At 42.3% G+C, this 27,051-nt stretch overlaps 1 protein-coding gene across 2 annotated transcripts in view; it reads left to right on the forward strand.

Moving 5' to 3' along the window:
• The first annotated feature begins 75 nt into the window (after positions 1-75).
• The window catches only part of TBC1D22B (TBC1 domain family member 22B), an 80,472-nt gene continuing 53,496 nt past the window's right edge, over positions 76-27,051 (forward strand). The window contains exons 1-2 of one of the 2 annotated variants that reach the window (XM_060615366.3): positions 76-274; positions 17,608-17,664. In XM_060615366.3, the coding sequence (XP_060471349.1) occupies positions 219-274; positions 17,608-17,664 (113 nt within the window). In that variant the 5' untranslated portion in view covers positions 76-218. Of the gene's footprint in view, positions 275-7,757; positions 7,916-17,607; positions 17,665-27,051 lie in introns of those variants that run through there. The other variant, XM_060615367.3, reaches the window with a different exon arrangement.

Raw genomic sequence — 27,051 nt, forward strand, 5'->3', positions numbered from 1 at the left:
GCTCTCTATTGGTCTGTCTGACCACGGCCTGCGCAACCCACCAATGGCAGCGGCGCTGGGTGGGGGGGTGCCCACATCCAAGATGGCGCCCCCAGGAGCTGGGAGCGGGTGACCGGCGGCGGGGAAGCGGCCTGGGTTGGCCCTCCGATTACGGGGTCCTGGGGGCATCTCGCCGGGTACCCCCTGGCCCGCCTGCAAGGCCTTCCCCGGCCAGAGCAATGGCCGCCGAGAACAGCAAGCAGTTTTGGAAGAGGAGCGCCAAGCTGCCGGGGAGGTAAGCCCAGGACGCCGAGAGGAAGAGATTGGACCAAACCCTTCCAGATCCTAAGCCCTAAATCCCGCGGCCCTGGGGCGCCACCGACCTCGAAAGGCCGGTTTGGGGGAACCTGGGCTGGGGGAGCTGGGACTGCCTGGTGGCGGCGGGGCAGCTGTCGAGCAAAGGTAGCGGGCAGCGAGCTTTGGGAATGGCTGGGTGTGGGAGCACACCAGGGTCTGGGGGCGGAGGGCGCCGAAGCCGGTGCCCTCCGCCGGAGGTGGCCGGAGTCTGGGTGTAAAGGACAGTGGAGTTGGGTGAATAGCCAGTGTCGGTCCTGGATTTGGAGGGTCATCCCCAAAGCTGTCTCTCACTTTAAATAAAACTCCTTCTTGGGGGTCTCTATCACGCACAGGTGGTTGCTTGCATAAGGGCTGGCCCCTTCCCTTGCTTCCCCAGATCTGTACGTATGAATCTTTTCTTGGACTCTCAAAAGATTCTGGTGGGAGCTTGGGATCGTATACAGGGGGACAGAAAAAGTGAGGAAAATTCTCCAGCTCGACCTTGCTTTATCTTAAGTTGGCTGCTTCCCATTAGGAATTATTACAGAGTGACTCAAGGATCGAGGTTATTTCTTTAGCATTTTCTATGGATTTGTTTAACCCCAAGTGACCTCTTTCCTCTGCGTTGTAATGTTCTTGTGCAAATGCACGAGATTCTTTCATTCTTCAGTAGTTTAGTTGGAGAGCAGACCTTTTAAGCTACTCGACTCCCCTCCCCTTTTTGATGTATGTTGAGAGCTTAGCATTTGTACATCCATCAATCTGCTGTTGGTTTATAGTTTCAATTTGTTTTGGGCAGAGCCCTGAGGAGCATAAGGAATGTATATCTCAGTCAGGAATTTAAGATTTCCACCAGCCATAGGCCACTGGGTGATGAAATACATGTTTGCTTGTGCCCCACATGCTACTTTTCTTAATGGATTAGAGGTCTTTTCCTTCAGGGACAATCCTTTGAATTTGTGTGTATATGTGGATTTTTTTTTTTTTTTTTTAATAGCAAAACGGAAATTAGGGTCAGTGATGGCTATGTAGCAGTCTTATTTAGGATCCTATTAGACATAAGGAGAATGGGAATCAGCTTTTAGTAACACATTATTAGAATAATGCAAGAGAATGCAGAAATAGCTTCAGATTAAAGTGCTGTGGAATTACAATGTTAATACTAATGCTAAAGACTTCTATGTTTTTAGATAGGCACCGTTTCCTGCCAACTGATTTGTTTTCCTTCCTGGTCTAGGGAGCTCTCCAGTGTCACAACTGCTGTTTTCTGGGGTTTTCCATGGTGAGATCATTCAATTTTGACATCCTAAGGTTATAGTCAGAATCAGTGGGAAAACTGTTAAATCAGGAAGCAGTATTTGAGATGTGGGATATGGTGGGGTCTTTTACGCCTGCTGACTGCTGATTGTTATGAACAATTTTTTGTTTTCCATATTTCCTCTTTTTTTTTAAAAAAAATTTTTTTAACGTTTTTTTATTTTTGAGACAGAGAGAAACAGACATGAACGGGGGAGGGTCAGAGAGAGAGGGAGACACAAAATCCGAAACAGGCTCCAGGCTCTGAGCAGTCAGCACAGAGCCCGATGCGGGGCTCGAACTCACGGAGCGCGAGATCGTGACCTGAGCCGAAGTCGGACGCTTAACCGACTGAGCCACCTAGGTGCCCCCATATTTCCTCTTTTGGACTATAGGAGCAGTCAGCTTTTTTCAGAGCATTGCTTTTGTGTTCTGTAAGTAAGAGGAGTCTTTTCTGTTTCTTCAAGTTTCTGGCTTCCTTTTTCATTTCGAAGAGGAATAGAGGAGAGAACATTTGAGTTCAGAAAGGCCTGAGTTATTACTTGGACTCTTACCTGTGTGATCAATGACAAATGATTTACTCAATCTCTCTAGACCTCAATTTTCTTATTTATGAAATGAGGATAAAAATACTTCCTCGGGGTTACTATCAGGACTAAATTAAACATCCTATTTGTAAAGAACCTAGAACGATGTTTATTTAGCACATTATAGTTGCTTAATAAATACTAGTTATGAGGATTCTTGTTATTAGAGCAAGTAAACATTTAAAAGAATGTTTCTCAGCTCCTTACTCCAGTACTAGGTATTTATGTTTATTATTTATCTTAAGGCATTAAAATGTTGGCACAGCTCATAACAGTTTTTAGTACCTTGCTGGTTGAAGAGAACTATTGTTTAGCTGTGTTCTTTCAGTGGGGAGCCCTAGCAGCTGTTGGTTATGGGAGAAAATTAAAGTTTTTTTAGATAGAAGGTGCTTTGATTTAAGGAAAAGACTAGGGCGTTTTCCCAAGAATAGAAGTTTTGCATTTGTACTCTTTCAGTGTTAGTGAAGAACTTTCTCCTGGGTGGGGAAATGACATCAGTAACTTTCTAGGCCCATGGCAGCCTAGAAGTGAAACTAGTTTTCTCTGCAAATTGAAAGGTAAAAATTCAAAGTGATGGCAGTTCCTTTCAGTTTCTTTGATCATGGTCTAGCAACCTTAATGACAACAAATAGGAATTTTATTTCGTAAATTAGCCTAAGTTCAAAATGAATGAAACATCCTTTTTAAAAATAACATCCTTTGTTAAAAATAGCTTTATTGAGATATAATTCACATACTATGAAAATGCGTCCTTTTAAAGTGTACAGTTCAGTGGTATTTGGTATATTCGTTCAAAGTATAGATGGTTTTGTGCAACCAGCACCACCAATTTCAGTACATTTTCATCACCCCACAAAGAAGCCTTGTATTCGTCCCCTCACCTCGGCCCTTGGCAACCACTAATCCTTCTATTTCAATGGATTTACCTTTTCTGGACATTCCATGTAAATGGAATAATGTGAGGGGCGCCTGGTGGCTCAGTTGGTTAAGCGTCCAGCTCTCGATTTCAGCTCAGGTCCTGATCTCACAGTTTGTGAGTTCAAACCCTGTGTCTGGCTCTGTGCTGGCTCTGTTTTTGAAGGCTCGCCCATGTTGTAGCATGTATCAATATGTTGTTCCTTTTTATGGCTAGATAATATTCCACCATTATACTTCATTTTGTGTATCCATTCATCAGTTGATGACGTTTGGGTTGTTTCCACTTTTGGGCTATTGTAAACAATGTTATGAAATTCACGTGCAGGTTTTTGTGTGGATGTGTGTTTTCCATTTTTTTGAGTCTATGTAGAAGTGCTAAGTTATATGGTAACTAGATAGAATTAAACATCTTTTAAAATTTTATTTATTTATTTAAGTTTATTTTATTTAGAGAGAGAGAGAGATTACAAGTGACGGGGGGAAGAGAGAGAGGGAGAGAGAGAGAGAGGGAATCCTAAGCAGGCTCCCCACTGTCAGCACAGAGCCCGATGCAGGGCTTGAAGTCACAAACCATGAGATCATGACCTGAGCCAAAATCAAGAGTCAGACGCTTCACCAACTGAGCCACCCAGGCGCCCCTGTTTTTTATTTCTTGAGAGAGAGAGAGAGAGAGAGAGAGAGGGAGAGAGAGAGAAAGAGAGAACGCTTGAGCAGGGGAGAGGGGCAGAGGGAGAGAGAGGGTAACTCTTAAGTAGGTTTCATGCTCAGTGCAGAGCATGGCTGGGGGCTTGATCCCATTATCCTGGGATCATGACCCGGGCTGAAATCAAGAGTCAGATGCTCAACCCGACTGAGCCACCCAGGTACTCCTTAAACATCTTTTAAGATTCTCTCAGTTATTTATAAGAGCCTTATGTACTTATGACATCAAATGGTTCTTCTCTAGATGCCTAGAAAGATAGGCAACACTATATACCGTGTGGTTAAGAGTTTAGGCTCTGGAAACTTGCAACTAGGATAAATAAGTTCTGGAGATCTCATGTACAGCACAGTGATTATAGTCAACAACACCGTATTATAAACTTCAAAGTTGCTAAGAGACTGGGTCTTAATTGTTCTCACCACAAAAAAGAAATGATAATTATGTGACTTGATAGAGGTGTTAGCTAATGCTAAGGTGGTAAACACTCTGTACACTTTAAATTTTTTTTTTTTTTTTAATTTATACTAGAGAGACAGAGCACGAGCGGGAAAGGGACAGAGAGAGAGGGAGATGGAGACAGAATCTGAAGCAGGCTCCAGGCTCTGAGCTGTCAACACAGAGCCCAACCGGGGCTTGAATGCACAAACTGAGATCATGACTTGAGTTGAAGTCGGATGCTTAAATGGCTGAGCGACCCAGATGCCCCTGCACTCTGTACACTTTAAACTTATGCAATGTTTTACGTCAATTATATCTCAAAAAAAAAAAAAAAATGCAGATTCTGGAACCTGACTGCCTGGGTTCAAATCCCAGCTCTGCCAATTTCTAGCTGTGTGACCCGGGGCAAGATACATAACTTCTCTGTGCCTCAATTTCCTTATCTATAAAATGGGAGCAGAGTACCTATCTCATAAGGCTGTTAGGAGGATTAATGAGATAATACACAGAAAGTGCATAAGAAGGACTCAATAACATTAGCTATTATGAAAATGATAGTTATGGTTGTAGTAGCTCCTTTTTAATTTGTTTCTCCCCCTTGCTCTAGTTTCTGAAACTGGGATTCAAATTGGGGCGCCTGGGTGGCTCAGTCAGTCAAGTGTCCGACTTGGGCTTGGTTCATGATCTCACGGTTCGCGAGTTTGAGCCCCCCGTCGGGCTCTGTGCTGACAGCTCAGAGCCTGGAGCCTGCTTCAGATTCTGTCTCTCCCTCTTTCTCTGCCCCTCCCCCGCTCACACTCTGTCTCCCTCTCTCAAAAATAGATAAACATTGAGACTGGAATTCAAAAACTTTGATCAGTGGTATGTCTGGAGCCCCCAGTGAGTCCTGGGTAAAGAAGAAAACCCCAAACAAAGCACCCCCTATTGCTAATCAGGCAGAAGATTTACAGAGACGCAAAGAAGCCTAATGCAGGGCAGCTGTGGCTATCAGGTGTTCATTATCACCGAGGAGTATGATTGTGAGTAGCGGTCCTAAAACTTTAGACTTTGGTGAGTCACCTGCAGGGCTTGTTGAAACATAGATTGCCAGGTTTCTGATCCAAGGTAGCCGTAGGTAGCCGTAGGTAGCCAAGGTTTCTGATCCAGTAGGTCTGAGATGGGACCTGAGAAGTAGACTTTCTCAGAAGTTCCCAAGTGATTACTGCTGCTGCTAATCTCGGGGCTGCATTTTGAGAACCACTGGGATAAGAGCCCTGAATCAAACTGAAAGCAGCCTGAGTTCCAGCGTTGGGAGCCTTTGCCATGTGGATTTTGAACATTTAACGCATCTCCGCTTGGCTGTCCGATAGGTGTCTCATGCTGAACACACCCACACAGAACTCCTGATTTCCACATGTGCCCTCTCCTGCCAAGCCACTCATTCCATCTCATTTAATGGTCCCGCCATTCACCAAAATCCTAACGTCTGATCCTTCTCTTTCCTTTCCTGCCTCATTCAGTTCATCAGCAAGTCCTGTTGGCTCGTCGCAATATACTGTGGGTCTGAGCCGTTCTCTCCTCTCTGTTGCCTGGACTACTGCGTTAGCCTTCTGACTGGTGTTCCCGTTTCTCTTCTTGCCCCTCTCTCTCATTTGTAATTAGAACGAAATCCAAACTCTCTATGTCTTCCAGGCCCTTTGTGTTGGAAAGATAGGCTGAGTTAAGGACTTTGATATTTATCCCAAGAGCAGTGGGATGCCATTAGAAGGTTGGTGGGGGCTGTGGCACGATCAGATTCGCATGTATAAAAAAATATTCTGGCTGCCCTGAGGAAAATGGCTTGGACCAGCATTTTCAACAGTTAGGGATGGGAGACACACAGTTGGTGTTTTGGGTGGGTTAAATCTGGGCTGTACTGGACTGTGGGATGTTTAACACCCCTGGCCCTTGCCCACTAAGTGCCAGGAAGACCCACCATTTATTGGGACAAACACCTTTCCCACATACAAGTTTCCAAACACTCCAGTCACCACCCACCCCTGCCCCCCACTGGGGATCAAGATGAGTATAGTTAGGTGGCCACTGCAGTCAGTGGAAGGAGAGGTGATGATGGCTTGGACTAGGGCAATGGCACATAGGGGTCAAATTTGAGAATATCAAACGGACTTGGTAAACCACTGGATTTAGGGAGTGAGGGAGAAGGAGATGCCATTCCCAGGTTTCTGACTTAGCTGGTCAGGTAAGAGTGTGATGTCATACACTTAGAGAAAAAGCCAAGTTTTAGGACCAAGTACTTAAATACTCTATGCTCAGTTTCCATATCTATGAAATGAGAGTTTTGGATTGAGTGACCTCTAAGGCTGAAGCTGAGGATTAAGTTTAAAGTTCAACTAGTACTCAACTAGCTTCAACTCATGTCCATGGGTATTTCTCTTTTGCTTTGTCACTCACACCCGGCATGACTGATAGGTAAGAGTAGATGGTGTGGGGGCCACTGAAGGTGGGCTTTTCTATCTCATGCTTTTGGAAGTAGCAAATTGCTGGCCCCATGAGCATCTGAGTGTCGTGAAACTGTAGAATGTCTAAGGCCACTGCAGGTAAGGAAACTGAGGCCAGAGAGGGAAAGTGACTTGCCCCAAATCACGCTGTATAGCTGCAGATTTCTTGACTCTGGGTCCGGTGCTTTTTCTGCTACTTCTTCCCTCAGTCAGTCTCTGCCAAGATTAGGACACCTGTCGAGGCACCTCATCCAGGCCAGGGGTGTAGACGCTTCCAGTGAAAAGATGTAGATAAGACCTGGAATAGGAGAGACCAATGTGAGCCAAAGCCCAGCTAGTTTCCCACATTCTTATTTCCAGTCCTTCTGGGAAGGGCTTCTCCCTCTTTTTTAAGCAAATGTGTTTATTGTTAAAATTAGGGAGGGGCGCCTGGGTAGCTCAGTCGGTTAAGCGTCCGACTTCGGTTCAGGTCATGATCTCACTGTTGATGAGTTTGAGCCCCGTGTCAGACTCTGTGCTGACAGCTCAGAGCCTGGAGCCTGCTTCGGATTCTGTGTCTCCTTCTCTCTCTGTCCTTTCCCTGCTCATACTGTCTCTCTCTGCCTCTCAAAAAATGAATAAATACTAAAAAAAAAAAAATTAAATTAGGGAGTGCTTTTTAGTATTAGATGAAGTTGAGAAAAGTGTCTAATCACTCAAATTATTTAGGAGCTTGCAGATTTGCAACTAAAAACCTCTGTCATTTGGTTATTTTCCATAACATTTATGAATTTGATAGTGGACTCAGTGTTATGGTCCCAGCCTGTCTGGGCACGTACACTGTATTACAACCTATTCTTAGTTTGGAAACGTGTGACTGATAAAATTAAGTGGCTAGAAGATACTAAATTATCACAGAGACAGCATAGAACCCCAGTTCTGGAAGACTTCCATCAAATGAGTGTGTGAACCTGAATCAGTTGCCAACATGTTTGGCTTTAAATCCCATAGGTCTGTTCCCATATTTGCTTTTGCTCCTTTGTCAGCACTCAGCAAACACCTGTTGATTTTTCCTACCAACGGTTTTGCACTATGGCGACGATGCAAACCAGCTCTATGCCAATACACCCTGTGGTGTCGGTTTTATTAAGGAGAACGTCGGAGGTTGACCAGGAGTTTTGCTCACTTTTGTCTCCATTGCGGTACGTGCTATGGCATTCATTTCTCTGCATGTGCAGTGTGATTTCTCCCAAGATGCCGGGTTTGCCTCTAGTGTTGAGGTTTAATGAGCCACTAGTCTGCCTAAGCAGAGGCCTGGGGTTTGTAGAGTTCCAGTCCTCGCTCGTTAAATTTTGTGTGTGTGTGTGTGTGTGTGTGTGTGTGTGTGTGTGTGTGTGTGTTTTGAAGTTTATTTTTTGTTCGTTTAGAGAGAGAGAGTGAGTGCACACACGTGCACAACCAGGGGAGGGGCAGAGAGAGAGAGAGGAAGAGGGAGAGAATCCCAAGCAGGCGCTGAGTGCGGACCTGATCCGGGCTCGAACTCACAAACTGCGAGATCATGGCCTGAGCCGAAGTCGGACGCTTAACCGACTGAGCCACCCAGGCGCCCCTCGTTAAGTATTGTTAGTAAGTGCCTGCTGGAGTGTGTTGCACTCTGCCGGGTGGTGAGGGGACTGCAAAACAAGACATGGCATCACCACTGCTCCCTAGAAGCGGGAAGTCTGCTTGGCACCGTGGCTTCCCCCGTGAGGACGCTGTGTATCATTGACTCTTGGGTTTCTCCACCACACATATGTTACTCTGTAATCAGAAAAACTGAAAAGTGCAGTGGGGTGAAAACACACTGTTGAGTGAGAAAAGCAAGACGTGGAAAGATAAGTGGCGTGTGGGCTTTTGTGTACGGTTTTAACACAAAACAGTATTTTATGTATGCATGTGTGTGTAAAAGTATAAAAACAGATGGAACGGATTTCATACCCACTTCAGGAGAGTGGTTGTCTCTTGGGGACAAAGGGGAACAGGACGGGGGACTGCACTTGGGACTTCAGTAGTCTTCCCCAATTTTATTTTCTTAAAAAAAGAAATGTGACACGTATTAACATTTGTTAAATCAGAGTGATGGGCTCATGGATGTTTGTTAATTTTTCTCTGTACTTGTCTTTTTGTTTGAAAATGTGAATAAAGTGGTTTCTGCACTTGTGTGGAGCAAATGCTTTTTAAATTTTGTGTTGGAGAGACCAGTTAGCCAGCCATGAAATTAAGGAATATTTAAAGTAGCATTTATGACTTAGGGTCAAAATAAGTCATATGTATAGTGTGGTGCCATTTATATAAAGTTTTAAAACACATGGAAAAAATACTATAATACTATAATATTCTTTAGAATATTGTTTGGAAAATAAAAACATGAAGACAAAAATAAGGGTGAAAAATGCCAGATGCAGTAAAGTGGCTTCTGAGGACGGGAGGGAGGAAGAGGTTGGCAGGGTTTGAAACCCATGATGTCTTATTTCTTTTTTTTTTTTTTATTAACTTGTTTTATTTTTTATTATTATTTTTAATTATTTTTAATGTTTATTTATTTTTGAGACAGAGAGAGACAGAGCATGAACGGGGGAGGGTCAGAGAGAGAGGGAGACACAGAATCTGAAGCAGGCTCCAGGCTCCGAGCTGTCAGCACAGAGCCTGACGGGGGGCTCAAACTCACGGACCGTGAGATCATGACCTGAGCCGAAGTTGGACGCTTAACCGACTGAGCCACCCAGGCGCCCCTATTTTTTATTTTTTTAAATTTACATCCAAATTAGTTAGCATATAGTGAAACAATGATTTCAGGAGTAGATTCCTTAGTGCCCCTTACCCATTTAGCCCATCCCCCCCTCCTACAACCCCTCCAGCAACCCTCAGTTTGTTCTCCATATTTATGAGTCTCTTATGCTTTGCCCCCCTCCCTGTTTTTATGTTATTTTTGCTTCCCTTCCCTTATGTTCATCTGTTTTGTCTCTTAAAGTCCTCATATGAGTGAAGTCATATGATTTTTGTCTTTCTCTAATTTCACTTAGCACAATACCCTCCAGTTCCATCCACGTAATTGCAAATGGCAAGATTTCATTCTTTTTGATTGCTGAGTAATAATCCATTGTATATATATATATACTACATCTTCTTTATCCATTCATCCATCGATGGACATTTGGGCCCTCTCCATACTTTGGCTACTGTCGATAGTGCTGCTATAAACATGGGGGTGCATGTGTCCCTTCGAAACAGCACACCTGTATCCCGTGGATAAATGCCTAGTGGTGCAATTGCTGGGTCGTAGGGTAGTTTTATTTTTAGTTTTTTGAGGAACCTCCATACTTCCATAGTGGCTGCACCAGCTTGCATTCCCAATGATGTCTTATTTCTTATGTACGAGTGGAGCACTGACCTCGGTATGCCTTATATTATGATCTAAATCAAATTCATTTAAAAAAGTTATTTACTTATGGGGTGCCTGTGTGACTCAGTCAGTTAAGCGTCTGACTTTGGCTCAGTTCATGATCTCGTGGTTTGTGAGTTCGAACCCCGTGTCGGGCTCTGTGCTGACAGCTCAGAGCCTGGAGCCTGCTTCGGATTCTGTGTGTCTCTCTCTCTTCCCTTCCCCTGCTCGTACTCTGTGTGTGTGTGTCTCTCTTTCTCCAAAATAAATAATAAAAAATTTTTTAAAAAGTTACTTACTTATTAGAAGTAGTATAAGCCCTGATTTATATATTTTAGGGAATCAGAGAAGGCATGGGTTAATGGATGCTGTGGGGTAGCGTCCGGGAAAATCTCATGGTGGGAAGTATAGAATTTGAAGGGAGTGTTTCAGATTGGATATGATACTGAAATGGGAGAAGAGCCTGATTCAGTAGCTAAGAAATATTTGGAAGGCAGAGTGGAGACCAGCCCGCTCTAGAGTTGAGTGTGGTTTGGGAGGAGAAGGGATGGTCCAGGCTGACAGGTGAATTATAAATGGTGGGAAATTGAGCACCTTAATCACCAGGCTTTCAGTCAGTCTGCATTTAGTCTCTGTTTCATCTTCGTTTCTCTTTCTTTTCAAATGTCTTGGCTACTTTTTGAGATTCCGTAAACTGATTAATTAAAGTGTTTTAGGTACAGATGCATCATGGTTTTTTAGTTCAAGAGTACGTTAACAAATTCAACACGGGCTCTGATACCTTTGCTGAAGAAGTCCATCACTTACCTTGGCCTTTCTGGCTGTGCCGACACCTTGAGGCTGACATAGACAAAACAGCCTACCAGGGCACCTGGGTGACTCGGCTGGTTAAGTGTCCAACTTGGGTCGTGATCTCATGGTTCGTGGGTTCGAGTTCCACACTGGGCTCTGTGCTGGTGGCGCAGAGCCTGCTTGGGATTCATTCTCTCTCTGCCCCCCTCTCTCTACCCCTCCCCCACTTGCTGTCTGTCTCTCTCAAAATAAGTACACTTTTAAAAAATTAAAAATATGGGGGAGAGGGGAAAATGGGTGATGGGCATTGAGGAGGGCGCTTGTTGGGATGAGCACTGGGTGTTGTATGGAAGCGATGAACCACGGGAATCTACCCCAAAACCAAAAGCACACTGTGCACACTATATGTTAGCCAATTTGACAATAAATTATACTAAAAAAACCAAACAAAAACAAATAGAAATAAAACACAGCCTACCATGATTTTAAGATCTCCTTCCTGGATGGTAATTAATCGACCCGCACAATTAGGATTGCTTGTTTTTCTGCATGGACTACTGGCAGGTGGTGTTACTCTTTTAAAAGGGAGACTCTAAGGACCGTCCCTTATTTTTCTATCCATTCACCCAGTCTAACCAGCCTGTTGAAATCTTCCTGCAGGGTTTATCCTCTGGTCTTTATATTTTACTGTAAAGAGGCTTGTGGAGTTTGAGAACTCAAGCGTACTCATCTGTGAGTGTTTGCAATATTAAATACAAATAAGTGGCCCTTAAAAAAGTTTTTATTTTAATTCCAGTTAACTGTTGTATTAGTTTCGGGTGTACATCATAGTGATTCAGCAGTTTTGTACATTACTCATCGTGCCAAGTGCACTCCTTAATCCCCTTAAACCATCACTTACTTAACTAACCCCCCCCCCCCCCCCCACCTTTCCCTCTGTCCCTCTGGTAACCATCAGTTCTCTATAATTAAGATTCTGGGGCGTCTGACTTCGGCTCAGGTCATGGTCTCGCTGTTCGTGGGCTTGAGCCCCACAGCAGGCTCTCTGCTGTCAGCACAGAGCCCACTTCAGACCCCCGTCTCCCTTTCTCTCTGCCCCTCCCCTGTTTGTGTTCTCTCTCTTTCTCTCTCTCCCCCCCCAAAATAAACATTAAAAAAAAGTTTTAAAAAAAGATTCTGTTTCTTGATTTGTCTCTCTTTTCCCTTTGCTCGTTTGTTTTGTTTCTTAAATTCTACATATGAGGGAAATCATATGCTATTTGTCTCTCTCTGATTGACTTATTTTGCTTAGCATTATATTCTCTAGCTCCATCCATGATGTTGCAAATGGCAAGATTTCATTCTTTTTTATGGTTGGATAATATTCCGTTGTGTATATATATATATACACACACACCCCACATCTTCTTTATCCACTCATCAATTGATAGACACTTGGGCTATTTCTATATCTTGGCTATTGTAAATAATGCTGCTATAAATATAGGGGTGCATGTATCCCTTTGAAATAGTGTTTTTGTAGTCTTTGGGTAAATATCCAGCAATATGAATCCTGGGTCATATGGTAATGTTATTTGTAACTTTTTTTAAGTTTATATTTATTTTTTAGTAATCTGTACACCCAACGTAGGGCTTGAACTCACGACTCTGAGATCAAGAGTCACATGCTCTTCCGGCTGAGCCAGTCAGGTGCCCCTATTTTTAACTTTTTCAGGAGCCTCCATAGTCATTTCCACAATGGTTGCACCAGTTTGCATTCCCACCTACAGTGCAAGAGGGTTCCCTTTTCTCCACATCTTCACCAACACCTATTATTTCTTGTGTTGTTGATTTTAGCCATTCTGACAGGTATGAGGTGATATTATAGTTTTGATTTGTATTTCCCTGATAATCAGTGTTGATGAGTATCTTTTCATGTGTCTGTTGGTCATCTGTGTGTCTTCTTGGAGAAATGTCTGTTCATGTCGTCTACCCATTTTTAAATTGGATTATTTGGTTTTTGGGTGTTGAGTTTTATAAGTTCTTTCTATATTTTAGATACTAACCCTTTCTCAAATAGGTCATTTGCAAATATCTTTTCGCATTCAGTAGATGGTCTTTTAGTCCTGTTGATTGTTTCCTTCGCTGTGCAGAAACTTATTGTTTTGAGGGGTGCCTGGGTGGCTTGGTCGGTTAAGCATCTGACTTCGGCTCAGGTCATGATCTCACGGTCCGTGAGTTCGAGCCCCGCTTCGGGCTCTGTGCTAACAGCTCAGAGCCTGGAGCCTGTTTCAGATTCTGTGTCTCCCTCTCTCTCTGCTCCTTCCCTGTTCATGCTCTGTCTCTGTCTCAAAAATAAATAAATGTTAAAAAAAAAATTAAAAAAAAAAAAAGAAACTTATTGTTTTGATGTAGTCCCAATAGTTTATTTTTGCCTTTGTTTCCCTTACCTCATAAGACATATCTAGGAAAGATTTGCTATGTCTGATGTCCAAGAGGTTGCTACCTATGTTCTCTTCTAGGATTTTTTGGTTTCAGGTCTCACATTTAGGTCTTTAATCCATTTTGAATTTATTTTTGTATATGGTGTAAGAAAGTGGTCTAGTTTCTTTCTTTTGCACATTGCTGTCCAGTTTTCCCAACACCATTTGTTGAAGAGACAGTCCTTTTCCCATTGGATATACTTTCCTGCTTTGTTGAAGATTAATTGACCATATAGTTGTGGGTTTATTTCTGGGTGTTCTAGTCTGTTCCATTGATCTATGCCTTTTGGCTTTTTTGCTTGTGTTTTCATTTTTGTTTTGTGTCAGCCTTCTCTCTGTATGCCAGACTTTCCTGTTATTCTTTGATCCCTCTTATTTTCTTTCTCCTTTTTCTCTGCCTAGGAATCTCTGTAAACATGTTAAAATTGTATTTGTATCTCTATAGTGGTATAGGTAATGGTTTGTTTACAAATTACTGAATAACCTTTCAGAAAAGTTTGGGGAGTTAGAGATTCTTAATAGCTAAAAAGGTCAGAGCTATATCCATAAAGATTGTACATAAGAACATTCCCGCTGGAATCTTAGTAGAAATCAATATGAAAATGATTGAATTGGCTGCATTTTTATTTAAAAGCAACTTTGGGATCACACTGGTTATGTCAAACAAGATAGTTGGTAAATTTGTTCTACTTTCTAAATGTTGGTAAGGAATAAATTACCAAAATGGGAGGGAGGAAGAAAGCCAACATTTCTTGGGCACTGAGCATGTGCCAGGTGGCATTCTGGATGTTTGCAAATCTACCTCATTACCTGCTAGTATATTACTACCTGCCAGGAATTGTGCTAAAGGGCTTTTTACACATTGACTCATTTAAACCTCCCAACTCTCTTAAGATTGCTTCATTTATTTCCTAAAAAGGTGATACATGTCCATGATACCAATTCAGAAAGACACAAGAAAGTTTGTAGTAAAAACTCAGCCTCTCTGCTGCCGGGTTCTCCAGTTCCTCTTCCAAACCCCTGCTGCTGGTGTCGTGTGTATTCTCTCAGAGATCTCTAATCATAGAGAAGTATGCGGATTTGTTTTATTTTAAAGGTTTTCCACAGAAATGACGGCATGTTATGCATACAGTTCTGCATCTTTTTTTTTAATGTTTTGTTTATTTTTGACAGAGCACAAGTGGGAGGGGGCAGAGAGAGGGGGGGACACGGACAGCAGCGTGCCCCTGCGTATGTTTTTAATTAAAACATTTAATTAATGTTTTAGAGTTTGTTCCGTGCCAATGGGTATAGAATTGCTCCATTCTTTTTTACAGATGTACCATCATTTATTTAATCAGTCCCCTCTAATTAATAATTTTCTTGTAATAGGTAAGTTCAGCCCTTTTATATTTGCTGGAATGACTGATATATTTTATTGTAGCTCTGTTTTTAATGTTTTCTTAAAAAAAAAATCTTTCACTGTAAGGACTACTTGCTTTGGGAGAGGGTGTGTGTGTGTATATTCTGATAATTGGGAAAGTTTGTGTTTTTATTCTAGTGATTGCATTTATAACTCTATACTGTATTTCTTGAGACATCTATTGACCGCCTACCATGATCAATGATGAAATTGGTAGTTGCATTTCTTGCCCTTTCCTCATCTGCTTTTACTTGATTATTTTTTCTCAAAGTTTTTTTTATTTTTTTAAATGTTTATTTATTTGTGTGTGTGTGTGTGTGTGTGTGTGTGAGAGAGAGAGAGAGAGAGAGAGAGAGAGAGAGAGAGACTGAGACTGGGCATGAGCAGGGGAGGGGCAGAGAGGGAGGAAACACAGAATCTGAAGCAGGCTCCGGGCTCTGAGCTGTCAGCACAGAGCCTGATGCGGGGCTCGAACCCACAAACTGCAAGATCATGACCTGAGCCAAAGTCTGACATCTGACCAACTGAGCCACCCAGGCACCCCTCAATTAAAGTGTTTTTTTTTTTTTTAATTTATGTATTTATTTTTGAGAGTGGGAGAGAGAGAGCACGAGAGCAAAGGAAGGGCAGAGAAAGGAGCAGACTCTGTGCTGTTAGCACAGAGCCCAGTGTGGGGCCTGAACTCACAAACTGTGAGATCATGGCCTGAGCCGAAACTAAGAGTCAGGCACTGAACCAACTGAGCCACCCAGGTGTCCCTATTTTTCTCAGTTTATCTCCTGTCCTAAAACATACTTATGCCTCTATGACTTGAGCTATCACCTTTAAATATCTTTTGAGTCTTGTCTGTGAAAGATGAAGAAACCAACATACTTTTTAAAAAAAATTTTTTTAATGTATATTTATTTTTTGAGAGAGACAGAATGTGAGCTGGGGGGTGGGGGCAGAGAGGAGGGAGACACAGATTCTGAAGGAGGCTCCAGGCTCTGAGCTGTCAGCACAGAGCCTGACGCGGGGCTTAGACTCACAAACCGTGACATCATGACCTGAGCCAGGGTTGGACGTTTCACCGACTGAGCTGCCCAGGTGCCCCAGCCAACATACTTATTTGGCCACTCCATCCTCTGTTCCATTTTAACCTATGCCACTTACATTGTTTTTACCTTCTCTAATCATGAAGCCTCAAATTTAAGACTTAGTCTTAAGGCTAAATTCATTAAATTCTTTACACGAGTCCTTTCACTGTAGTTTCTCTATCTCATTGTTCATTGAAGTTTTTCTTCTAGTAGTTTCTTCAGGAAGGAGTCAAGGAAACCATATTTCCTGGGTTCTTGCATCTTGCAACATGTTTTTCTGTCACCTTTGTATCTGAACAACAGTTTGGCTGGATATATAATTATTCTCAAGTCACTCTTTTAATGTTTATTTCAAGAGTGAGTGTGAGTGAGTTTATTTCAAGAGTGAGTGTTTATTTCAAGAGAGAGAGGAGTGAGAGAGAATCCCAAGCAGGCTCTGCACCATCAGCACAAAGCCCAATGTGGGGCTCAACCCTACGAAACGTGAGGTCATGACCTGGGTTGAAACCAGGAGTTGGTCTCTCAACTAACTGAGCCACCCAGGCACCTGGCCCCTCAAGTCACTCTTTTTTATTGTGACCTATTCCATAAAACAGTTGTGTGGTATGATAACTTGACGAATAATCACAAAGTGAACACCCCAGAAGTGAGCAGGTCAGAAGCCCCTGGATCTGTTCTCGACCACAACTCTCTCCTTCCCTCTGAAGTAACCACATCCTTTTGTGTTAATCCCTCCTTCCTTTATGGCGTTATTGCTATGGATGCATCCCTAAATATATAAATCCTTTTTGCTGTTTTTGAAGTGTATATAAATAGAACAATACAGTATTTACCCTTTTATTTTTTGCTTGTTTTGCTCAGCACATTTGGAAGACTCATGCACATTATTGTGTGCCCCATTTTGTATGTTTATGTTGCTATATAATATTCTATTATACGAACACATTACAGTTTATTTTCTGTTGGACACTTGGGTTATTTCTAGTTTTAGGCTAAAAGGAACTATAATGCTATGAATAGTCTTATATATGTCTTCTGATACACATATGTATGTATTTCTCTTAAGATACAGATTTGAGAAGAATATGCTAGGCTCTAGGGTATGCGTATTTCGTTCCTCCTGGATATTGCCAACCTGTTTTTTTGAAGTGGGTTGTATCACTTTATGCGCCCACCAGCCATCAGTGAGTCACTTGGGTCACCCTTCCCTTGGTACCTAGGGTTGCTTCACTGTTGTTTAGCCCAGGTGATCTTTTGGGGTAGGTGATCCTCTCATTTTACAGACGAGAAAACTGGTTCAAAGTGGTCCAGTAATTTCGCGCAAGTTTACAGAGGTGGCGGACGCCAGAACTCGAGTTCTGGTTCAAACCATGCTGTCTCCAGCTCAAAAGCCTGTTATCTTTCTGTGCTGCCGTCTTTACCGATAGGACTTCCAGTCTGTCAGGTATATAAGGTGCTGAAGCCCCAGTGGAAAATGAACATTCTCCAGAGACTTAATTTTTTTTATGTTTATTTCATCTGTACACCCAACGTCCGGCTTGAACTCATGACCCCGAGTTCAAGAATCACACACTCTGCCAACTGAGCCAGCCAGGTGCCCCCAGGCCGAAAGGCTTGGATGTGGTTGTCTTGGAGGAGACCTGTTTCCCAAAGTCCCTTCCAATTTTGTGATGCAGATGATACTTACCTGACATATTTAGCTTCCTGACAATTTTCTTCTTTCTTTTTTTCTTGGTTCCAGCATCCAGCCTGTGTACGGAGCACAACACCCCCCTCTGGACCCTCGGCTCACCAAAAAGTAAGTCAAGATAGTTTTCCTTTCATGCATGTACTTCTTTTAAAACTCTCAAACCTTCCCCTACTTTGTTGAAATGACAGTTTCTACTTTGATCTTTTCTAGCTTCTCCCCTGCTCTATTTTGGATCAAGAGATGAGCAATCTTCTTACCTCTAAATGATCTATTATTAAGTGGGAAATTAACTCACACCAGAGATTTATTTTCCTGCATTGGAAGCTGGTATATGCAGGGTTTGGTGTTGGACCCTTTGTTCTGATGGAAGGGTCTTCATTGGTTAAATATCGTCTCCAAATTGGATGGCTGATGACCTTCTTCTTGTAGGAGCCTCCTTTCTGGGTTTCATTGCTTCTGAATATATATAGGTCTGCCAACTTGTCTTCACTTATACTATGAGGACTGGGGCGAATAGAATGTAACTGTAGGGCTGGCATTCTTCAGGTCCTCTTTCTCCAGCCTCAAAGAAATCTAGCCATACAGTAGAGTTAAAAGCTCCCTGGAGGTTATTTCTCTAGTAAGATTCTAATAAGTTATTTTCGAACACAATAGAAACCCTGGTCAAATCCAAGATGTGTGCGTGTGTATTCATACCCCCAATTATCACTTCATCGCTCCTTTCTCTCATGGGCCATCAATCAGCCACAGTGAATTTAAATGAAGAGATGCATCATCTTCTCAGATTTTCTAAGAATTTTGGGCTCTGTCTCTGGGCACGCTTCATCTTAAGACTTATTTCCAGGAAAGCTGTAGTTTGTGGTGAAAGCCGAATGATTCGAGAGGTACAGGAGACCTAAGTTGTCATCTTTCTGGGGCCCGTGTAATAATATCTACCCTTTCTTTCCTTAGCAGTCAAGGAAGGAGTAAAGATAATGTATATTAAAGTATTTTGAATACCTACAAAAATGCCATAACAGATGTACATTATCAATGTTTTAATATTTAAAGTTTTTTTTTTAATGTTTATTTTGAGGGAGAGAGTGCATGTGTGTGCACGCAAGCGGGGGTCGGGGCAGAGTGAGCGAGAGAGAGAGAGAATCCCAAGCAGGCACTGCACTGTCAGCACAGAGCCCAGTGCGGGGCTTGATCTCACAAACCGCGAGATCATGACCTGAGCCGAAATCAAGAGTCAAATACTTAATTGACTGAGCCACCTAGGCACCCCAGCATTTTAATATTAAAAAAAAATAATAACTTAGCTGAATATGTGGTGAACTTTCTGTAATTCTACCAACTCACTGCAAAAAGATGGCAATTTGGCCGGTATGTGGAAGGTATGGTCTCCTGAATCACTTTGGAAGCGCGACTGCTATTCTTTTCTGTAACGCACAGTTTTTACACCAGAAGCCACAGTATAAGCTCTTTGAGGGCAGGGATTTTCCTTTATTCACCGCTGTACCCTTAGTACCTGGAAGAGCACGCAGCGCGTACTAGGCACTTAGTAAGCATTTATGGGTTGAAGGAATGAAATCATTGCATGCACTTAGACAGTGAGCTTTACTTTAGTGCTTCTTAGTTTGTACCTCGCTCTTCATAGGGGAGCATGTTTTCTGTGACAATTGTGTGGCATTCACATTAAGTAGAATGGATACTCTTTCCTGGTTTTACCAATAGCAGACTATCTGGTCTGTCGGTCGATATAGCAGGCACTACTTAACTAACAGTCTTCCCTGCCCCTGCCTCTTCCTTGCTCAAGAACTATAATTTTATTCAGCTCTTGAGCAGGTATCTGTATTAGTTTAAGCCTTTTATAATAATCTTTTGGTAATCACAGTGACTGGCCTGCAGTGGGCTTATGTCATTGGTTCTGGCCCATGAGATGTAAAAGTTTCCTGAGGGAGGGTACCTGGAAAGATGTTCCTGTTCGATCAGAGAGAGATCATTTTGTGAAGAGAGCCTCTTTTTGTCTCTACTCACCTTTCCTGCTTTTGAATGTGGTGGTGTGAAAATAGATGCTGAAAGCTGTAGCAGGTAACTTGTAAGCTGAGGGAACGGATAAGAGACCCTCAGACACCTGCCGAGTAGTGCCTTGGCATCATGGGTCTTTACAATTAAAGCATTAGAGGTTGAGGATTCTTTTTTTTTTTTTTTTTTTTTTAGTGTTTTTATTTATTTTTGAGAGAGAGAGAGAGAGAGAGAGAGCACAAGCCAGGGAGAAACAGAGAGAGAGGGAGACACAGAATCTGAAGCAGACTCCAGACTCTGAGGTGTCAGCACAAAGCCGGACATGGGGCTCAAACTCACGAACTGCAAGATCATGACCTGAGCCTAAGTTGGAAGCCCAACCAACTGAGCCACCGAGGTGCTCCCAGAGGTTGAGGATTCTGTTCCTTGTAGCCAGTTCTGTTCACAGCCAGGATTTGTTGATTGGTAGATCCATTCCAGCGTATTTTATAATTGCCTTTGATGAATACGTGGCTAACACAGAAATCACTCAGTCCACCCATGCATAAGGCAGTCGAGGGTACTGTCCTCTATTTTATGTTCATGTCAGAGTCACCACACCTTGTCTGCATCTGTTATCGAGTGCATTTTCCCTGGCTCTGTATTGAGGACAGGTCTTGAGGAACATTCCCATATTCCAAACTGCCAAGACAAATTTTATATACTTTTGTTTTCCCAACTATTAGTTATATAAAACCACAAAAGTTTTCACTGATCATTCAGGAGAGTTGGAATCAACTTTATTTTCTTTTTGTTTATAGGTTTAATTTTTTCTTCATGTATCTTACTTCAATATCATTCTCCTTTTATTTATTTTTAAAATTTTGTTTCAGAGAGAGTGAGAGCTAGGGGAGAGGGCAGAGGGAGAGAGAGAGAATATCCCAAGCAGGCTCCACGTTCAGCGTGGAGCCTGATGCAGGGCTCAATCACACAGCCCTGGGATCATGACCTGAGCTGAAATCGAGAGTTGGACACTCAACCGACTGGGCCACCCAGGCGCCCCTGCAATCATACTTTCAATAGAAGTAATCACTTAGCTCTGCAATTTGGGAGGAATAGAATTGTCACTGAATAAATTGCTGCCTCTTTTCATGCACTCGGTGGTTTGTTAGCACTCTGCAACATGGGACAACCTCTAGGTCTGCACTGGACCATTTTACAGTTCCAGATTGTTACTATAAAACATTTATCGCCCTTATTTTAGTACCTTTGTTGGGACATTTTTATTACTTTCTCCTCTGTGTGATTATCATTCCACTTCAGACTGCCATTAATTACCGTGTGGTTAAGCCCCATCACAGCAGAAGCCTTTACACGGGGTCTTCAATCATCTAAACTGCATGAGCACAGTACATCGTTCCCTGTCTGTATATACTGACTTCAATTTGCCAAATTATTACCATTACTGATAATATTGCCAGCAATAATTTTTACAGCTCGGATGAAGCTAGCCTTACTGCAGAGTGGCCCCATTGGCCACTTGATGGTACGACAAGCCTCTAAATTTATTGTTTTCTGAATTGCACTAAAGTACGATCCTGGTTGCGCGTTACGAAGCTGGTTCACACGCAGCCACACTAGTTATCGGGATGACTGGATTTATTTGAATGTCACCGAATTCCCCGCTTGTTTCACACCCCTCACCAGTGTCAGACATTATTTTTCTGAGTAAATTTGTGTACTGTTTCTGTTAAGCGAGCAACCATGTCAGTAAAACGGTGTAGCCTCAATCAGATTACAGAATGATTGATCTTTTGTTTCCTAACCAGTAGAACCTGTAGCCACTCTTGTTCAAAACATCCTTTGGGGCTCGTGTCAGCATTCAACAAGTTACCATTCACCAAACAACTGATTTCTCTCAAATGTGCCACTTAATTACGTTTTCAGGAGTTTTAGGGTCGTGTGCACTCCTTGAATCTCTTTTTCTTCACCACTTTGTAGCTCCATGATCTTGGGCAAATTACTTAACCTCTCTGAGTCTCCTCATCCGTGAAATAGAAGTAATAAGACTCAGGTCACAGTTACTGGGAGAATTAAGAGGTCTCTGTGAAAGTGCTTTTGAAGCTATAATTTGGCATTCGGTCGTAAGGAGGCGTGATGGAGGTGTCTGTGACAGGCCAGTTTGGTTGTAAGTCTGACACAGATCAGTTTGAACAACCTTGGCTGAACTTCAAGCCACACTGTGGTTGTTAGGATACCTCAGGTTGGCTATCAATTAGTTGGGGCCATGTTAAAATGAGGCAGCCTATAAACCAGAGGTACCGCCAGCTGGGATCACCTGGATTGGTTTTTTCACTGGGCCTCCTGATGTCAAAAGAGAAGAGCGGTGTGTCTCCTCCAGGGACCATTTTCCTGAATTCAGCCTCTTCCCATTCCGGCTACCGACGCACACAGCCTGTTCTGTGTAGACAGGAGACGATTGGCACAAGGCTAGAGAGTTAGGGCTGTCAGCTGTGCACACGTGGGGGCACTACGGCTGTGGTGGTATGTGCTCCGTTTGCCTGGCAACTCCTCTTCCTGGGCTGCAGATCTTACTAGACCTCCTTTTCTAGGTAGATTAGTTAAAGAGTATATGCAGGCCGTCAGGTCAGGTAGACCTAGATTTGAGCCCAGACTTTGCTGCCTGCTCATGACCTCAGTAAGCCTCAGTCTCCTGATCTGCAAATAGGAATAATAATAATAATAATAATAATACCTCAAAAAGTAATAGTACCTTATAGCCTTATGAATGAGCATTGATCAGAAAATGGGTATATATAAATATTAGCACAGAACCTGGCACCTAGTAAACAGCCAATACATTCACACTTTAACGTATGTATAAATTTATATTCTCTCCTTTGGAGAGAACAAAATGAATAAACATGGAAATGCTTCAACTTTAAATCATCCCACCGTTGTTGCTGGTCTGTAGATTTTCTTGTTTCCTCTCAGTGGCAACCCAGGAACCTTTTCACTCTGACCTGCCTCTTTCATTCTGTAACTGGTTCTCACCAACCCTCAGTCCTCACACACCTACCCCTCCTGGTGGTACCAACCCCTTCCTCCATGAAGGCCTCTTTCCAGAAGACGGAGCTGACTTTTTTTAACTGGTTGGTTGCATTCTGGGTTTTGTGGAATAGGCATCTCTAAAATAATTTCCAGTGGCCTCAAGATGGTCTGCTTTGAGTCTCTTGTCTTCCTGTCACAGGGAATGACAGCCTTTCCTCCTTTCTTTGTTCTTCAGTGTGTTGGAATATGTCCTTCCAGTTTCTATTTGCAGAAGTCTTCACCTGAGTAATTCCAATTCTTAATCTCAATAGTTGACTTATATTGAATCTTCATCTCCTTCAAAAAATATAATGAAATATTTGAATGCTTAAAAAGATGTAAAGAAAAATATAACAAATCCTCATGTACCCACCACTCGGCTGATTTACCTCCTTTGTACGGATGTGTTAGAGCCTGAGTCTTAGCATGTCCCATCTCTTGGTGCAATGTTTCCATCCAGTGCAGGGTGTATGTGTGCTTCACCCAGTGTTAAACTATCAGCATCCAGTCACTTCTTTGGCCTGAGTTAAAATTTAGCTTCTTGGGGCGCCTGGATGGCTCAGTCGGTTGAGCGTCCGACTTCAGCTCGGGTCATGATCTCACAGTCTGTGAGTTCAAGCCCTGCGTCGGGCTCTGTGCTGACAGCTCAGAGCCCGGGGCCTGTTTCAGATTCTGTGTCTCCCTCTCTCTCTGACCCTCCCCCGTTCATGCTCTGTCTCTCTTTGTCTCAAAAATAAATAAATGTTAAAAAAAATTTTTTTTAAATAAAAAAAATAAAAAAAAATTTAGCTTCTTGAGTTGATGGCTTATTTTAAAAATCTTAAAAATATCAAGAGAGTATTTAAGAGGGGCGCCTGGCTGACTTAGTTGGTAGAGCATGTGACTCTTGATTACTGGGTCGTGAGTTCAAGCCCCATGTTGGGTGTGGAGCCTACTTTAAAAAAAAAAAAGAGAGAGAGAGTATTTAGGAAACATCAACCAGAAAAACACGGTGGTTAATCTTGGTATCCAAGGTACTCCATATCAATCAGTTGGGTTCATTGTGTGCAATCTTGAGGTACACATAGCCTCCAAAAAGGAAAACGACAGTAACCACGAACTTGTATGCAGTATTTTATTGGTGGCAGAGCTTTCTTACACATCTGCCTATTTGTTCTTGACAGTGGACCATCTGAGGTATGTTCTACAGGCAATGGATTCTACATCCCCCTTTACAAAAGAGAAACAGTCATAGTGATGGGTCCAGAACCTGCAGCCTCAGCAGGTCCACAGACGAGTACTTTGCCTCTTCTGGCTCGTGGATGGATTTTTGACAGCAGATATTCACAATGTGTTGTCCCAGTTTTATTTTCTTTGATTTGAGCTCTTGCTCGTTTCTGATCGTTTGTTTAGTAAGTTTATAAGTACCCTTACTTTGGGGATTGATGAAAGCCAACAACCTTATCCACTGGTTAATAATATGCTCACTGTAGAAGACACAAATAATTCAGAGACCTATAGAAATGAAATGAAATGTCCCCTATAATCCACAGCCTAGCGATAAGCACTGTTAACATTTTGATGTATTTTCTTTCTGGTCTTTTCTATGCATATACTTTTTTTTTTAATATAGAGATTATAAAAATATATTTTTTTGGCTCCAGTTTTCACTTTATTGAGATCGTTTTCTAGTGTTACTTAATAGCCTGTGAGATGTGCTTTTCAGTGGCATTATAACATTTCATCTGGTGGCTGAACAAATTTCATCATTCCAATTTCTAGATGTTTATGCTGTTTTCAGTTTTTAACCAAAATAACACCATGATAAACTGTCTTAGATCCTCTGACCCTCTGGTTATTATGTTAGGGTCAGAAATTATAAACCATTTTCGGGCTTATGGTATGTATGTTGCCAGATTGTTTTCCAGAAGGCTGTACAACATACACCCTCACCTGCACCATTAGATGGCGGTCCCACTGCACCCTTGGCAACACTGAAGAGAATGCTGTTTAGATCTTTGCTAACTTGGCGGGTAGAAAATGGTATTTTGTTTCTATCACATTTGAACTGCTACATCTTGTAATCTAGTTTTCTCCCTTGTATTTTGTGTGATGTCTTCTCTTCCTTTACTCTGTGTAAGACCAGCTTTGAAAGCAATGCCTCAGTTAAAATCTTACTCCTTTTCTGATGCTAATAGTAAGGACATATTGATGAGCTGAGCTGTATGAGCTCCCAGACTGTATTTATCAGTGTTAATAACAATTATCTTTTAGGATAAGCGTTGGACTCATAGAGGGAGATGAGATGGGTTGTTAGACCACCCACCTCTACCCAAAGGGAAGAAACAGCTCCTGGAAATGGGGAGATTCAGCTCTTCTGGCAGAACCTTGTTTCCCCTCTAGTATCACTGTGCTTTGCTGGAGGAAACAGGGAGGCAATTAGTGATGTCTTTTTTTTTTTTTTCAACACAATACTTAATTTTATGTTTTTTAATTTACATCCAAATTAGTTAGCATATAGTGCAACAATGATTTCAGGAGTAGATTCCTTAGTGCCCCTTACCTATTTAGCCCATCCCCCCTCCCACAACCCCTCCAGTAACCCTCTGTTTGTTCTCCATATTTATGAGTCTCTTATGCTTTGTCCCCCTCCCTTTTTAAAAAATTTTTTTTTAACGTTTATTTATTTTTGAGACAGAGACAGAGCATGAACAGGGGAGGGTCAGAGAGAGAGGGAGACACAGAATCTGAAACAGGCCCCGGGCTCTGAGCTGTCAGCACAGAGCCTGACGCGGGGCTCGAACTCACGGACCGTGAGATCATGACCTGAGCCGAAGTTGGACGCTTAACCGACCAAGCCATCCAGGCGCCCCCCCAACCGTGTTTTTATATTATTTTTCTTTCCCTTCCCTTATGTTCATTTGTTTTGTCTCTTAAAGTCCTTATATGAGTGAAGTCATATCATATTTGTCTTTCTCTGATTTCACTTAGCATCATACCCTTCAGTTCCATCCACGTAGTTGCAAATGGCAAGATTTCATTCTTTTTGATTGCTGAGGATTACTCCCTAGTGTATATATACCACGTTTTCTTTATCCATTCGTCCATCACTGGACATTTGGGCTCTTTCCATACTTTGGCTACTGTTGATAGTGCTGCTATAAACATGGGGGTGCATGTGTCCCTTTGAAACAGCACACCTGTATCTCTTGGATAAATACCTAGTAGTGCAATTGCTGGGTCGTAGGGTAGTTCTATTTTTAGTTTTTTGAGGAACCTCCATACTGTTTTCTAGAGTGGCTGCACCAGCTTGCATTCCCAAGTGATGTCTTTACTCCAGTGCATTCAGGCTCCAGGTGTAAATGTACACAAGGTTTGGGATTTGAGGGATGTTAGACAAGACTGAGTTAGAAACGTCCCAACCAGGTAGTCCCCAGGATCCAGAATAAGGGCCACAGATGTTAAAGGGGAGACCTGAAGAGGAGACGCTCAGGAAAGTAGGAATGATTCTCATGACTCCTAGGACTAAGCTCTCTTTCCTCAGTGAGTCAATCTAGTTTTCCCAAACTGTCGTCATGTACCATCTTTGCGTTTTTTTGCCAAAGTCTGTTCTGTTATTTTACTGAATGCATTTTTAAAAAATAGCCTCTTAAAAAACCTCAATTAGATTTGTGTGTGTGTGTGTGTGTGTGTGTGTGTGTATTTAAGATTTTATTTTTAAGTAATTGCTACACCCAATGTGGGGCTCAAACTCACAACCCTGAGGTCAAGATTCACATGCTCTACCGACTGATCCAGCCAGGTGACCCACACTGATATATACATATATATATATATATATATATATATATATATATATAATTTTTTCTTAATATGAAATTTATTGTCAAATTGGTTTCCATACAACACCCAGTGCTCATCCCAACAGGTGCTCTCCTCAATACCCATCACCCACCCTCCCCTCCCTCCCACCCCCCATCAACCCTCATATTGTTCTCAGTTTTTAAGAGTCTCTTATGGTTTGGCTCCCTCCCTCTCTAACCATTTTTTTTCCTTCCCCTCCCCCATGGTCTTCTGTTAAGTTTCTCAGGATCCACATAAGAGTGAAAACATATGGTATCTGTCTCTCTCTGTATGACTTATTTCACTTAGCATCACACTCTCCAGTTCCATCCATGTTGCTACAAAAGGCCATATTTCATTCTTTCTCATTGCCACGTAGTATTCCATTGTGTATATAAACCACAATTTCTTTATCCATTCATCAGATGATGGACATTTAGGCTCTTTCCATAATTCCACATTGATATTTTATCTTTTTTTTTTTTAATTTTTTTAATGTTTATTTATTTTTGAGAGGGAGAGACAGAGCATGAGTGGGGGAGGGGCAGAGAGAGAGAGGAAGACACAGAATCCGACGCAGGCTCCAGGCTCTGAGCC

This window comes from Panthera onca, chromosome B2 (assembly GCF_046562875.1).
Source record: "Panthera onca isolate mPanOnc1 chromosome B2, mPanOnc1 haplotype 2, whole genome shotgun sequence".
Lineage (NCBI taxonomy): Eukaryota > Metazoa > Chordata > Mammalia > Carnivora > Felidae > Panthera > Panthera onca.